This window comes from Hemicordylus capensis, chromosome 9 (genome assembly GCF_027244095.1).
Source record: "Hemicordylus capensis ecotype Gifberg chromosome 9, rHemCap1.1.pri, whole genome shotgun sequence".
In the NCBI taxonomy this organism is placed as follows: domain Eukaryota; kingdom Metazoa; phylum Chordata; class Lepidosauria; order Squamata; family Cordylidae; genus Hemicordylus; species Hemicordylus capensis.
The window spans coordinates 18,027,826-18,044,106 of NC_069665.1; the positions used below are offsets into that span (position 1 = coordinate 18,027,826).

Here is a 16,281-nt window from a genome sequence, read left to right on the forward strand (position 1 = left end):
AATCATCTCCAGTAAATTGTGGCTGAGGATGCTGGGAGTTGTAGTTCAACAACAGCTTGAGAGCCAAGGTTGCCTACCTTGCTGTATGGGGTACAGTGGCAGATTAACAGAGAGGCAGAGTAGGCGTTTGCCTACGGCAGCAAAATTTGAGGAGCGGCGAATTTTGTGCTCCTCAAATTTTGCTGCCCTTCTCTGGGGACGGGGGTGGCAGCTGCAGCGAGGGGGAGGCAAAAGCTCCCCCTTCACCTTCTTTAAAAAAACACCACTGTGCAGCAGGATGGGGTATGATGGCGGCAGGGCAGCAGGGGGTACGTTCCCCTTCTTACCCTCTAAAAAACGCCACTGCTGGTGGGATGGGGTGCAGTGGCGAGGGTGGGCAGGCGAGGACGGGAGAGTTCCCCCCTTTTACCTTTTTTAATGCCGCTGTGTGGCGGATGAGGGCAGCGAGTTCCTTTGGCCCCAAATGGACTGTAAAGAGGCCTGTGCACTCACTTGGGAGGAGGGGAGCTGGGAGGAGCTTGCCGTCCTTGCTGCCCCATCCCACCACGCAGCCGTGTTTTAAAAGGTAAAAGGGGGAACTCTCCCCGCGCTGCCACCGCACCCCATCCCACTGCCAGCAGCGGCGGTTTTTAGAGGGCAAAAGGGGGAGCCTTCCCCTTGACCCCCCTCCCCATAGCAACTGTGGCCACCCCACCACCGTGCCCCATCCCGCTGCGCTGCAGCGTTTTTTTAAGGAGGTGAAAGGGCAGCAAAAGCCTTTTTGCCTATCAGCAGTGAAAAGTTTAACCCACCCACCCCGATGGGGTCCTTCTGCTGAAGGTTTGTGACCAAAGGGGCCCATTTCTCAGAACGATGAAAACAAAGTGTGAATTTTGTAACATCCCTGCAGCATGGAAGGAATTGCCAGTCCACATGGTGACATTCTCTGCAGCTGAAAAGGATGCCACGCAGAGTGGCCTCATGATCATGGTAGCCGTTTCAGGAGTGTGTGGTGACTTGTTGATTTTAGCAGCCTTAATTCTTCTCCTGTTCACTGCTTATAAGTCACAACCTTTATACTTTTTCCTGTTTGGCCTGATGAGCTGCTTTTGAGTCTGTTTCCATCTTTGAACCCCATGGGTGCTGAGTGCTTTTCTCGAACATTGATCCAGACTGCAGGTTTTATTAAGGGCACATGTTCATGCAGACATTATTGGAGTGGTTTGGGGGAAATGGCTTGGGGATTCACATAGCACACAGCTGCACCAGAACAACTTGCTGTACATCAAGGGACTTCCTGTGCTTTGGAACAGCCTCCAAATGACAGTATTTGAAGCAGCCACCATATTGCAGCAGCCCCACACGGTGGACTGATTGAGACATTGCGGTGAACCGGGATTGAATCCTGGTTTGGTGCAATGTGCCCAAGCTTTCTCCTCCATGTGTGAGGGGAGTAAGAATTCAACTTAACTATCCCAGTTTCTTCTGGCTTAGAATAAACTGAGACATTTCATGATGTCTGATTTTGAGTGGGGGAATAATTGGTTATTCTAGCCAAAGTTTGCAAATAAGTCAGGATCTGAAGCTAGAGCTGGCGACTAGCTAGAATAGGCCAGGATACCCCAATTCAGATCCTGATCCTGATTTGTTCTAAGCAATGATCTGTTTCCCCTCATGCAGAGTCAAGCGGGGAGCATGTTCACCCAAGACCAGGGGATGTCATGCAGAACCAGGATTCAATCCTGGCTCGCTGTGGTGACTGAACTGAGCCAGTGTATCTCTTGCTGCATTATAACCATTTTCTAGGGGTAGGGTATTGATTGATACACCTGCTTTAAAAAAAAATCTGCAATAGAAAACTAGCATATTGGAAATAAGGTTCTAGCTTAGCTTACTTTCTAGTTTTAAATGTCCATGGAGTTTTTTCTTTCTTTCTTCATATGAGTAGGCATTCAAATATTTGATCCCTCTCCTGTAGTCAGAAGTGATACAGCCCAGCAACAGATAGATCACATGAGCTTCCTGATTTTGTGTGTGTGTGTGTAGCATATAGAAATTGATAGGAACCAGAGCAGAATTCAGCATTATTCCAATTATATGTAGAATTCTGTACCAATAAAATGCAAAAGCTGTGCCCAGAATAAATAGCACACTTAGCTGACATAATGTACTCTTTGCCTTCCAGCCTTCATAACAATTTCAGAAACTAAAGACTAGTGACGAGCTAAAAAGAGTCCATACTGGAGTGCTAGGTGGCTGAGAGGTCAAACTAGGACATGGCAATTCAACATTTACGAGCTGGGAAAAGGACTAAAACAGATTTCTGACTGCTTTGCACAAAAGCTGGCCTGAATGAACTATGGAGCAGAGATGGACCAAAAGAGCAGTACAGATCTTTTTCCTGAGATAATCCATCACAAATTAGATCCATAAGAACACCCCTCCTAGATCAGGCCCAAGGCCTATCCAGTCCAGCATCCTGTTTAACACAGTGGCCCACCAGATGCCTCTGAGCAGCCCACAGGCAAGAGCTGAGGATGTGCCCTCTCTCCTGCTGTTGCTACCCTGCAACTGGTATTTAGAGGCCTCTGAGACTGGGGTGGCCTATAGCCACCAGACCAGTAGCCACTGATAGACATCCATGAATTTGTCTAAGCACCTTTGAAAGCTGTCCAAGCTGGTGGCCATCACCAAATCCCGTGGCAGAGAATTCCATAGATTAATTATGAGCTATGTGAAACTGCCTCCCCAGTATGAAACTACCCATTCTTTAAGGGCTTCTGTAGAGGGCCTTCTGTACATCCCCCTCTTTCAGAAGCACAATGATGTACAAGAATTGAGGTCATTTTTGCACTGAGGAAAGGGGTTAGGTCTGAGTTAAGGTAACAAAAAACACATTCTTTTACTCTCTCCATGACTAATCTAGGGCATTCCTGTCAAATTTAATTTCCATTCCTCTGACAACATTGATACAATTTTATAGTAGTTTTTGTGTTTTTTAAAACTTTAAAAAAGTCATTGCACATTTGTCCACTGCAGGCCCGATAGTCAGGACAATAAAAGTATGAAAACACACTGAAAGCTGAAAGTATTGCTATGCCATTTTCCATCTCTAGGGGTGCAGAGATGGAAACTGTGCAACTTGTCCACAGTGGCAATGAGTATTCATCCTCCCCAGATGGTAGCGACCACCCCTGCTGGCTCATGTACTATTTAGGGCTGTGGTTTTCCATAGCCCATACATACTCCATGTTGCTTTGCAACCATAGCCCCAAAAGAAGCAATGGCATTCCTTAACCTCTACAGCAAGGAGCACTTCTTGTTTCACACCCTGGGTCCATCCTTGCATCATTCTGGGAGTAATGTACAGAAGCATCCTCAGAATTTGCAGTTAGGACTTTTTTGGCCCCTCACAAAGGACACTTTTGCCAAAGTCTTGAGAGCACAGCAGATCCTATAAATTGCCATGGGCTGAGCTGCTTGTTATGGATTTGTGTCATTTTGTTTGTTAGATTTAATAATAATGATAATAATAAACTTTATTTGTTAGACACCCCATAACAAATTGTTCTCTGGGCAGCTCAGAATGGAGAATTAAAACATACAATAAAAACACATAACACATTTAATCATAATAGACAAAAAAGTGAAAAGAAAATACAATACAAAGCAGTTTGAAACCCATTTAAAAATTAGTTAAAGATCAGATCAAATATGAAAGCCTGAATTTAAAAGGCCTGGGTGAACAAAAAGGTCTTTGCCTGGCGTCTAAAAGAACAAAGTGATGAAGCCAGGCGAACCTTATTCAGGAGGCTGTTCCATAAAAGATTTCTATGCCACCTTTCATTAAAACAATCTCAAAGGGATTTACAAAACATTTAAAACAATATAAAACAGTTACACAATAAAAATATTAAATTGGAATTTTAAATTACAAATCTAATTTATTAGAGATGTACATATCAGGCGGTATAAAAATGTCATAAATAAATAATTGTTTTAAAAGCTTACACAATGGAACCATAAAATTCAGAGCCACAGTAACAAAGACAACACTAATATAAGAGCCTGGGTTAAAAAAACAAAACAAGATTTCGCTTGCTTTCTAAAAACTGATGGAGACTGAGGAGCAAATGCCCACTAGAAGAGCATTCCAGAGTATTCTGGGGGCAATAACTGAGAAGGCCCTGTCCTGCCGAGCCTCCCTCATTGTTGGTATGTGGAGCAGAGCCCCCTCAGATGACCTTGTCAAGCAGGCAGAAACCTTTGGGAGCAGGCGGTCCTTCAGGTATCCAGAGCCCAAACCATTAAGGGCTTTAAAGGTCCTTAATGGTTTAAGGACCATTAAGGACTTTTAAGGACCATCCGATTTGACCAGCACCTCAAATTGGACCCAGAAACAAATTGGCAGCCAATGTAGCTCTTTCAAAATGGGTGTACTATGATCCCATCAGGCAGCTCCAGATAAAATCCTAGCTGCTGCATTTTGCATGAGCTGCAGTTTCTGAATATTCTCCAAGGACAGCCCCACGTAGAGCATGTTACAGTAATCCAGCCTTGACGTGACTAAGGCATGGGTAAGTGTGGCCAGATCTGCCTTCTCGAGAAAGCTGGCACACTAGCCAAAGCTGTGCAAAGGCACCCCTAGACACCGCCTCCACCTGAGCTTCCAAAAGCAAAGCTGGGTCCAGAAATACACCCAAGCTGCTCACCTATCATGAGCAATATGATGTTACCTGGAAGACCTTCACTGGAAGGGAGACCATGTTGCCTGATTGCTTTTGACCTGATTTCTTGCTCTTCATATACATTCATATCTTCTGCTACTTGTGTCATTGGAAAACTTTTCAATACAAAGTGTGAAACGCTATTAGAAATTGCAAGAACATGCTATGAGGTACCGCTGTTGATATCTGCTGTTTTCAGTCCTAGATTCCTCTGAGTTTAACAGGTTTTAAAACAAAACAAAACTGTGAATGTCCAGTGGTAGGGTGAGAAATTTTTAAAGTGGCAATAAGAGCAATCCAATATAGTAGCTGAAAAGAATCTATTTTTCATATGCAGTGCCATCTTACACATGTTTACTCAGAAGTCAGTCCCACTGTTCATTGAGGCTTACTTCCTATTTAGGATTGTAGCCTTTACTATAACTAGGGGTTGTCCTCCAAAACCTATTTCAGTGCTAAGACTCAGTCCTAGAACATATGCTGTGATAGTAGTGATAAAGCATGTGCAGAGTAACCACAATTGTTCTACTCACATCTGAGAAGTAATAGCTTCCAGGCTGGTAGATGCAACTTTGAAGCCAGCTTGAACCATTGAATCTTTCATTGTAGAAATCTAGTGTTGATGGGCAACTGTTTCCCTTTTTCAGGGCCAAACACAAATCATATGTCAAGTGAATCTTGGCACTTAGACTTCTGAAATGCCCAATTTGTTGCCTTCATTTTGAGAGCTGAATAAACATCAAATGGTTGGGTAATTTGCATCTTCAAATTTATCCAAATGCATCTCCAAGGCTTTGATACCTGTCAAAGAACAAAGTATGTGCAAAGGAAAGAGGCAGAGCAGCCAAAAGGCTAGTATATGAGCCCCCTTACTCTTGAGGAGACCACAACTGACCTCTGGCAGGCTGCTGAGTATTGAGTCCTCCTAGAGAAACAATTTGGGCTAAGATTGTGAGCCCTTTGCAGACAGGGAATCATCTGTTTCTTGATTTTATATTCATAAAATTCTTCACTGGTTACTGCAGAACCTAATTTCCAGCCTAGGTCAGCAATAGCAGCCAAAGCGTTCCAGCAAAAAAGCATCCAGAAGGTCTGTCAAAGCTTGCTGCCATGAAACCCGCCTTGAAATGTTACACTGAAAGTCCTTCTGCTGGCCATATCTCAATCCATGCTGTTATGAATAAGAAGCGGGTGGGGGGGATTGTGTGTGTGTGTGTGTGTGTGTGTGTGTGTGTGTTGCGTTCAAAGCTAGATAGAGACACATACCGGTTGAACAACTACATTTTTTGTTCAGACTTAGACTAGAGATCTGATCATTCTCTGTTGTGAGCACAAGGTGTTCCTTAAACAACACTCTGGGTACTAAAATAAATATAATTGTTCTGCCTGTGCTGGTTGACGATTCACCTTAAAGATACTCTGAAAAGCACAGGAATGAAGCTTCTGAAACTAGCAACCATGCTTTTTCTTTGCAGGGAGATGGAAGGTGAACTTGAAATAATCTGGGAATCGACCACCAAAGAAAACAGGAGGATGAAAGAACTCTTGCATAAATCCCTGGAGAAGAAGAATACGCAGAGCCCTGTCAAAGCCTATGAGTCACTTTTAGCTGACATTTCTCCAAAAGACCTGCTTGGTGGGTACGGTTTTAGCTACTGTGATGTGGAGCTTTCCTCGCCTGCCAAAACCCAGAGTCAACAGGAACCTGTGTGTTAAAGACACAGATGCTTCTATCTCTTGCAGGGCAGAATAGGCCTGTCAGAAACACACACACACAAAGAGCAAAGGTGTTAAGTTAAAGCCTTCAGCAGCAAAATGTGGTCTGCTAAAGGAGGCTGTTGATTCTCTTGGTAATAATCAGGGGGACTAGAAATCTGCATGGCTGTGATTTGCTTTGAGCCTGGTCTGAGGATCTGAGCTTTCATTTCAAAAAGTGAGTTTCTAGTCCTCATGGTTGCAGAGAAAATATTGTAAACATGGTGGTTTTTTCTAAATATATAAAAATGGGAGTAGTCTGTGGTGGCTGCAGCATCCAATAGACAGGATAAGACTAATTTTCCTTCCAGTTTTTGGCCATCTACCTTTGTCAGTGTTTGTTGGTGACTGCTTCTGCCAGTGATGGTAATACTTAAGAGGAAGTGGGAGGAAGATCTAACTCCATCACTGTTGTGGTGATGCTGTGCTGCTTCTGCTGACCTCTTTAGTTAGTTTGGATTCCCTCTGTGTGCAGTGCTGGATGTATCACAGGCCTATAGTTCATAAAAGGAAGCAACCTAGTTTACCTATTGCCAGACACATTTACTGAAGTTATTCACACGAGCAGCCCTGCCTGGGCTTGCACAGCCCTACCCGGGTAGGACTGCTTGTGTGGAGTGCCAGGATCAGTCCTTATCCTGGCGCTCTTCACCAGGGTAGCCTCAGGTTTTAACCTGGGTTTATACTGGAGTAGAAGGGCATGGCCACTCCCTTTTGCCCTGGTCATATGAATGCCCAGGCTGCCTGCAGCCTGAGTGTTCATAGACCTGGGCGACTAGAGCACCCGACAGCAGGGAAATCCCATAATGCACTGTGCTCTTCACGCAGGGCATTGTGGGATTTCTGGTGGCTGGGCTGCATTTCCCTGGCCTATGTTGCTCGCTGCAGCGTGGTCATGTGGGCACGTGAGCAGTGTGGCCAAAAGAGGACGACTGGAGCATCTGGTGGGGAAGGTAGGAGCGATCCTGCCTTTGCCCAGCCCCACACAATTGGGACGTGTGAACTTACGTTCACGGAGCCAGCGTGCTGGACTAGGACCGGGGAGACCCGAGTTCGAATCCCCATTCAGTAATGATATTAGCTGGGTGACTCTGGGCCAGTCACTTCTCTCTTAGCCTAACCTACTTCACAGGGTTGTTGTGAGGAGAAACGTAAGTATGTAGTACACTGCTCTGGGCTCCTTGGAGGAATAGTGGGATATAAATGCAAAATAAGAATAATAGTAATAATAATAATACTGTGTCTCAACCTAGGCTTCTCAATTTGTGTGCCAACAGAGGAAAATTAAAAGCCCCTCTATTCTGGGATGAGGAAGAAAGTGCAATTAAAGTATGCAAATTAATACATATTTGGAAATGTGCATTGTTTGTTTCTAACAAGAAGCTTCAGTTTTCTGTCACAGAATTTGAGATTTTGAATGCAGAATACCAGATGTCCCCATTAACACACCATGGAAGAAAGCTCATGAAACTGTTAGCCTGTACCTAAGTGGAGTGCTTAGATAGATTTTTAAACTTTGAATTCATCTATATTATCAATAAGCCATCTAGTTATCTGAACCAAAGGAAAATGTGATGCAGCTACAGTTGCTGATGCAGAATTTTTTGCACTAATTAGTGAATTTATGACAGAACTCTGTGGAGTTGGGTGCCGTAAGAGGGGGGAAAGAAACTTAAACTTGCCCTAAACTTTTATCAAAGAGCTTAACGGAATTTCTAGCATTGTGAGGCTGTAAAGCAGCTGGAAACACAATGAGAGAAATGTACCCTCCAATGCCTTTTATATGTTCCACCTTGTATAAGTGGAACTCAGAAGTTCCACTTTGTACAATAGTACTTACTCCCAAGTAAGTGTACACAAGGTGCAGTCTTCAGCATGTTGGCTCAGAAACAGGTCCCACTGAGTGGAATGAGACTTTCTCCATTGTAAGGGATTGCAGCATTCGTTGGTGATTTTTCAAAAATATGTAATGAAATACAGAGAATGGTCAGGTGGTGAACTGGGCAATTACTCTGCAAAAGTCTTGAATTGTTGCTGTCTTGCCAGTTGATTAGTAAATCTACATGGCAGGAAATTCAGTCCCCAATAGCCACATTTCAAGCTGTATACTTTGAACTGAACTAAATATTATTCACAAATAATGATACCACGATGGGTTGTTTGTTTGTTTTTTAAAGGGGAGTAATTTGGGGCAGCAAACCGATGAGTGAAGAGGTGAGCGTTGAGTCTTGCAAATAAATGTTTGGAATGCATGGTGGGATAGGAGATGGGGGAGTGTTCTGGAGTGAAGAAATAGTGGGAGGATTCTCCCTGCCGCTGGTTCCTCCATTTCACATTGCCTCCTCCCAGCATAGCTTTTCTCTCTTGTTTTAAAGGGCCATTGGGGTTTAGTTACAAGTCTTTGGTGCAGCATTTAACCACATGCGTTTAATATGTGACCCACAATCCATGGACTATAAATGGAAGTTTGTCGCTTTGAGGACTTCCCCTGTGTACAGATACAAAGGTTTATGTAGCAGCATGCAAAACGATGACAAATCCTTGAGACATCTTCTAGATGCACACAGCCTATCAAAGAGGAGGAAAAGGAATAGTAGGGTAGATGACAGTCTGGAGTTACCAACTCCTGTTTTGATTCATTGGAAATACTATGAATTTATGTAGCTAGGCTCCAAACAAAAGGCAGAAAAAAAGTCAGACCAGGTGTTTTGCTTCATCAAATTGGAAACTAACACAAACACTCGTCTAGGTTTGAGAGGCTGCTCAGCAGTCTCACACTTCAGAAAACTAGATTAAGAAGCCCAGTGGTTTTGCTTATTTAGTATTTTGCTTTTTTGTTGAAGATGGCATTATATCCAACTATCATAAAACATTTGTTTCCTTCAGAGTTGCAAACTAGTAGATCATTAAATAACAGTGGAATAATCAGGGTATGAGCTCTGTGTATACATTTCAGGCGTTTCATACATAATTACATAGCACCTAAAAGAAGCAATCATATCCAGGAGAAGGGTCTTGGAACTGAAGAAGATTTCTACCATCTAGTTTGCTACTTTTGACGTTTTAGTTGGTCATAATAAATAAAAATGCTTTTAATGGACCAGCACAGCTCCCTGTAGTTTTGAAAAATACAGTGTTTGGTTTTCCTGAAACCCTAATATAAGTAACTGCTCCTGTGTCAGCGAACAAAGTGTTTTTCAGCATTTGATTTAACACTCAAGATGGTTTATGGTCTAAGGGACATGTCTGTGATCTAACACTGTAAAAGCTTTAACTTGTGAAAATTGGCTGTGGTTGGTTTCCCAGTGGTATTTGGTTTGTTTCTTTGGTCTTTTCTAAAGCCTTTTAGCTCAGTAATTCTTGTGAGCATCTCGGAATCTACTTCAGTCTTCAAACCAGCCATGGGACAGAGCAGAAACTCATGCTTAATTGTGCCTTATATGTACAAATGGCAAGTGTGATTAACAGCTGCCTTGTTTGCACAAATTCTAAACTGAAATATGCAAGCTCAACAGTTATGGCTTATTTTTAGACAATCAAACTTAATGCCAAAACGTGGTTTGGAATGGCCAAACAGAACCTTGTGCTCATGCATTCCTTGTCCTATTCCTTCTTCTCTTTTGTGCTCCGATCCAGTTAGCATTTCCCCCTTTTTAGCACAAACCATAATTTGCCATTACATCTGGACAGGCAAACTATGGGACAGTTTCCTAGTTTTGATGTAAATGGCAAGCTATGTTTTGTGCTAAAGTGAAAGTAACTAATTACTTCTGGATCTCCCTGCCCCCCTCAAGAGGCTTTGTTGCTTTTAATCTGTTTGATTTTTATGTTTTTTTTTTGTTCTTTTATGTTATACACAACTTTGAGATGTCAGCGTAAATTGTTTCAAAATAGCATAAATAATTCAATGAGGCTGTTCACATGAGCAGCCAATAATAATAATAACAATAAACTTTATTTGTTAGCTGCCCCATCACAAATTGCTCTCTGGGTGGCTTACAACCCAAAATTAAAACATGAGATAAAAACACATTAAATCATAACAGACCAAAAAGCGGGGTGGGGGCACTAAGGAAGCCAAGCCTGCTCTTGGCTGCGCACATGTGAGCCACTGGGAAGTGAGCAGCTCCCACCGGCGGCACAAGAGCAAGCCCACTTAGGGAGCCTGCTGCTTAGCCAGGGTTAAGGGTGCGAGGGTGCCCTTTAACTCAGGCTAAGTGCTTGTGTGTCAGCACGGCATGGCGCCAACACAAGAGCAGGCTTCCAGCCATCTCCACGATGCACTGTGCACTCGCCTTACGGCCCTGCCTTAGTCATTTTACTCCCTTGTTTAATATATCCGATCTTGCTGCAGAAGTTGTAAAAATCTGGGTATGATCCATAGTCCCATAGTAACATAATGTGTCTGTATGGTTCAGGATACATTTTGATGCTCAAATGTTCTGCTTCTTTAGCATGTGTGGGTGCTGTCTTTGTCTTTCTCTGAACCACTCTTGTTTTTTATAGGTCAGGATCAGGGCCAACGTTTGGATACATATTCATTTGTAATCAATATTTTCTTGACTTTCTTATATCCGGACCTTTTGCTTGTTTACCAAACATGTATTTTTTTTTCAACCATTGAGTAAGTTTGTAACAATAAAATAAAATTTTTTATTCTAAAGATAGAGAATTGTATTCTGTTCTTTTTAGACCACATTACTAATGAAAATGCTGAATATTAAGGCTATATAATATAGCACTGAGTGCCTGCTGTGTGTTCCATTGTGCTGAAATCAATACAATCTTATGAAGATCCCAGCAGCATGCAGTGCTCTATTCACTTAAACTACTGATTGGTTCAAGTGGCTAATTGGACTTTAAAGGGCAAAACTCAGAGTCACTAACACCACTTGAGATTAAAGATGAATCACGGTGAAGAGCAGCTGTTGGTGTCTTTGCTACCACTAGAGATTCCAAAAATAGTTAATCATACAAACAGAATTAATGATTAGAAAGGATATTTCTACTGAGAGACCTCCTGCAGCTTATGAAAGAAAGTTTTTCCCACAGTAGGTAGGTTTAAAAAGTCTGTGTTCCATTAAGGCTGCACCTACACCAAATTTAATCAGCACACTGTGAAAACTTTATCAACCTGTGAGAGTTCAGCAGTCTGATATTTTTTATTTTTACGTCTCCTTTTGGCTGTTAATAGTGGTTACGGAGTGGTTTGCAGTAACAACAAAAAGTGGGTGTGTGGACAGATGTAGTACACAACCTAACTCAACTCTCCCAAGTTCCTCAAAGTAAAAGACGGCTGACTCACGGCTTCTTTTCTTCTTTGTTGTTCAGCTGCCTTTTGGCTCAGACTTAAGATTGTGTCTTGTACCAGCTTTGTAGATGTGTGTGAAAAGCTCATCAGCTTGCAAATACTTGTCACAGAGCAGCTTGACCTGTGTTGTTTGGCAAGGTCCTTGCCTGGAAGATTGTTTAGTGGCTAACTAAACCCGGTTGTCAAAGACAATTGTCAGAGCCTCAATTTTGGAGATACTGGAGTGTGTTTGATGTTCAGACCTCCACCCCCCAGCTACTTTAGATGTTCTGGCTGCTTTGCTGGGCATAAAACAGCATCTTTACCTGGCTGTAGAGCAACATCAATGAGAGAACAGTTCATCCCTGCTAACAGAGCAAAGAGGCACCTTTTTAAAGTGGTGATTCTCTTAGCAGGGGGGGAGCAACTGGCCCTATCCATCCCCAGCACAGCATCCCCGCCAGTGGCTATTGCTGGTGTCTATCGTATATTTCTTTTTTAGATTGTGAGCCCTTTGGGGGTCAGGGAGCAATTTTATTTATATCTATGTAAACTGCTTTGGGAACTTTTGTTGAAAAGTGGTACATAAATATTTGTCATATTTATATTTGTAAACAAACAGTCCGTAAAAGGGCATTCCAGATCTCTGGGGCTACCATCAAAAGTTCCTGCTTCTTGGAGACACCAGCCTGGCATCCAAATTGTGGGGGCGGGGGGGGAGGAGGGGTACTTGAAGCAGGGCTTCACTTCATCAGCTAATCTGTTTTCAGGGAGGCTCATGTTTCTATTCTTCTGGATGGTAGTTTTCTCTTCTTTGTTAGCCAAGTGAAAGGAGGATTGGTCAGACTCCATCACAACTTGAAGGAAAGGGGTTATATCCCTCTGGGAAGCCCACAAGCAGGGCATGTAGGCAGTTGCCTGACTCACACAGAATTGTTGCTCTTCAACAGCTGGTATCCAGAAGTATACTGCCTCTGAACATGGAGAGTCTACATACCTGTCTTTATTACATTTACACCCTGTCCTTTCTCCAAGGAGCCTAGAGTGGCTTATATGGTGTACCCCTCTATATTTTTTTCTTGATCCATGTTGCATTCACAAATATGGGTAGTGAACCTGCATAGTAACTCACTCAGAAGAATTCTTCATCCTCTGCTACCACTACATCACACTGGCATTCATGTCTAGCAGCCAATGAACCTCTCCATCATGAATTTTCCCAGTTTCCTTTTAAAATCTCTTGAACTTGTGGCAATCCCCACGTTCCATAGCAGTGAATCCCATAGATTAATTATGCATTGTGCAATAGACCATACGTCTATCTGAGTTCTATTCACTCTGATTGGAATTGTCTCTCAGACAAGGATCCTTCCTGACTCAAGATCCTTTTAAATGGTTAAGGATTTAAGGGACCTCCTGCAGTGCTGTTCCACTGTCCTATGGCCTCTCCTCTAACGGATCACGTTCTAGGGCAGGGCTGCACAACAGCAGCCCTCCAGGTGTTTTTGGACTACAACTCCCATCATCCCTGACTATTGGCTATTGTGGTTGAGGAACATGGGAGCTGTAGTCCAAAAACACCTGGAGGGCTGAAGTTGTGCAGCCATGTTCTAGGAGAAAGGAGTGGCATACTCTTGATGTAAGATTATGGTCATTTTCTTTATTGAGCAGGGGGAGATCAACCAGCCCTGTTCAACCCCAGCACAGCACCCCTCCAGTGGCTGTTGCTAGTGTCTGTCTTACAGTATGTTTCTTTTTAGATTGTGAGCCCTTTGGGGACAGGGATCCATATTCATTCCATTCATTCATTCATTCATTCATTCATTCATTCATTATTTCTCTATGTAAACTGCTTTGGGAACTTTTGTTGAAAAGCAGAATATAAATATCAGTAGTAGTAGTACTAGCAATAGTGAGAACTGTCATGTTCTACTTAGAGATCCTTGAAGGTATGCAGACAAGCAAATAATTGGAGTCCTTATAAAATGCTGACAGTTGTTTAAAGAAGTTTTGGAGAGTTTTTCTTAAGACTATTCAGAAGCATTGGTCTTTGCTTGGTCAAAGGTTCTCCTCCCCCATCTATGAATTTGCACCAGCCATGCCAGTTCTGAACATGGAAGAAATGGCCTGTTTTGGACTATGTTACTCTCTACGGACCAAAGAGAAATGTACAGGTAAGTCTCCAACTCATAAGTTAGTTTGCATCCTTTACAGGCCAGTGTGAAGCCAAACTGGTGTGTGCAGAGATTCCAGATCAGCATAATCGGATCTGCTAATGCATTTGCACCACTTGGCTCTTTGTGAGATTGGTTAGCTGTTGGTAGCCATGATGTGTGGAGAGAAGGAGCTGTACAGTGCAGCTGTGGGTTTGCTGAGGGACTACAGAACTTTCATGAAACAGCATTGGGGCATCACAGAAGCCCTCTTCAGATGTTATGAGAGAGCGCCCCGTGAGCTCACAGTGGGCAAAAGCAGGGAGGAAATTCTGCTGCCCTGCTATCAATCACCCCCTCACGCCGATGATTCGCAGTTATGGTGCCATTTCGTCTGAAGGGGCAGCACCATAAGCATACTGCTCGGGAGAAGGCAATGGTAAACCACTCCTACCAAGAAACTGCATGGCTCTGTGGTCACCAGGAGTCAACACTGACTCGGCCGCACAATCTTTCCTTTTCTTTTACAAAACAGTTGCTTGTGTAAGCCTCTTTACTGAAGATTTCTAGATAGCCAAGATTGTTACTGCTTTTCCTACCATGGCATAAGGAGGCATCAGCAGCTCTGCTTACAGATCCACTTCATGTTTTACAGCTGAGTACTTTAGAGAACATGAATTTACTTTGTTGATGCTCACTCAGGGTCTTCAGAACTGGTCTTGTTCCAGTGCTCAGCTGAGAAATATCAGGGAATGAAAATAACTTCATGCAAAACCTTTTCCACTTAAATTCTAACACTCATGTTAAACAATGACAGCAAAAGAATAACACTAGCTATTATGGTGCACGGGTCTTTAAATTACAGTCTCCCCCTTAACATACTGAATAACATACCTGAATAATCCACTTTTTCCATAGAGGTGTTGCCTCACTAACTGTTTAGAATGCTGGCATCATTTGCAAAATTTTAGCTTTTTACCAATTAATCCTGTACAGATGTTAAATTGACAGGTATGTAATTTTCTGGATTCTTTAAAAAAAAGACTGGTGTTACGTTGGCCACCTTCCAGTCAATCAGTAAGGAGGCAGCCTCACAGGCAAGTTACATATTTCAGTTAATAGCTGAGCAATTTCACATTTGAGTGCTTAACGAACTCTCGGGTGAGTGCCATCTGGCCCCGGCAACTTGTTACTTTTTAATTTGCCCATTAGTTCTAAAGCGCCATGCTTTGTCACCTTTGTTTGACACGGATCTTCAGATGCCAAACAAGGAAAACACAACAAGTATTCTGGGCAGAGTGGGGTCAGGAGTCCTACCCAACATCTTCTCCAGCAAAGACCAGGGTAAAATCATGCAGTCTCTCTGCAATTTTTCTGTCTGCCTTTAGCATCAAGGCCAGTTTCAGGGATCAGCACAGTTGAGGAGCTGCCTAAGGCCCTCAGAAGGAACAACTGCTGAATCTTGAGACCACTATTATATCCATAGGGTTCAAAGCATTGTGTTGTGGTGGCAAAGCGACTCTCTTGGGACTCAATAGGAGGGGGGCCCATGGAGGGCAGTTTGGCATGCATTTTGAATTTGGACTATTAATAATTTTCATTCTTGAAGGTTTTGAACCTAGTTTTTCCTGACAAAGAGGGGTATAATATATGGTGCTTCCGTCATTCAGATTTGTTTTTCTTAAAGTTAATTTGCACTCCTCCCCTCAACTTAAGTTGGCCTTCTTGCCTGAAAGCCCACAAAACTGCATGTTCATGGAGGGTGCTCTGTAGGGTGGATCCTTGCGCTCACTTGAAACAGGAATGATTGCAAGGACTCGCCAGAATGTGGTGTTGGGGCTGACAGTTCTGCCACTCTTGGGTTGGAGGTTCTTGTTGGATCATAAGACATCTCATTAGCACTGATTGACACTATGTCTTACAGTGCTGGCTTAAGGAATTGCTCAAATCTGGTGGCAATATTTTTCTCCCAAAGACAGTTAAGTGTTGTATTGAATGCATACTTGGATTATTATTAATCTATGGAATTCTCTGCCATGGGATGTGGTGATGGCCACCATTCAGCTTGGATTACTTTAAAAGGGACTTGGACAAATTCATGGAGGACAGGTCTATCTATTGCTACTAGTCCTGAAGGCTATCTACCTCAGGATGCCTCTGAATACCAGTTGCAGGGGAGCAACAGCAGGAGCTTTTTCAGACACTGACTTAACCCCAACTTAACTTTGGGAGGGTGAATGTGTGTTCACATATCAGCCAGATTTACCCCGAAGTCCATGCAATATTTCAGAGAGCACTTCACACACAATCTGGGTTTTCCCCTCTGTATTGGAACCTAGCCCAATTTACGTCCGGGGTAAAACAATCTTCTTTTTGT

General features: G+C 43.0%; 1 protein-coding gene across 11 annotated transcripts in view; it reads left to right on the forward strand.

Annotated features, from left to right (window-relative positions):
* Positions 1-11,124, forward strand: part of CEP89 (centrosomal protein 89) — a 76,940-nt gene extending 65,816 nt beyond the window's left edge. For 3 of the 11 annotated variants that reach the window (XM_053271081.1, XM_053271082.1, XM_053271089.1), the window contains 2 exons: positions 6,182-6,342; positions 10,968-11,124. In XM_053271081.1, the coding sequence (XP_053127056.1) occupies positions 6,182-6,342; positions 10,968-11,089 (283 nt within the window). In that variant the 3' untranslated portion in view covers positions 11,090-11,124. Of the gene's footprint in view, positions 1-6,181 lie in introns of all 11 variants that reach the window. The other 8 variants (XM_053271084.1, XM_053271086.1, XM_053271088.1 and 5 more) reach the window with 8 other exon arrangements.
* Positions 11,125-16,281: the final 5,157 nt, after the last annotated feature.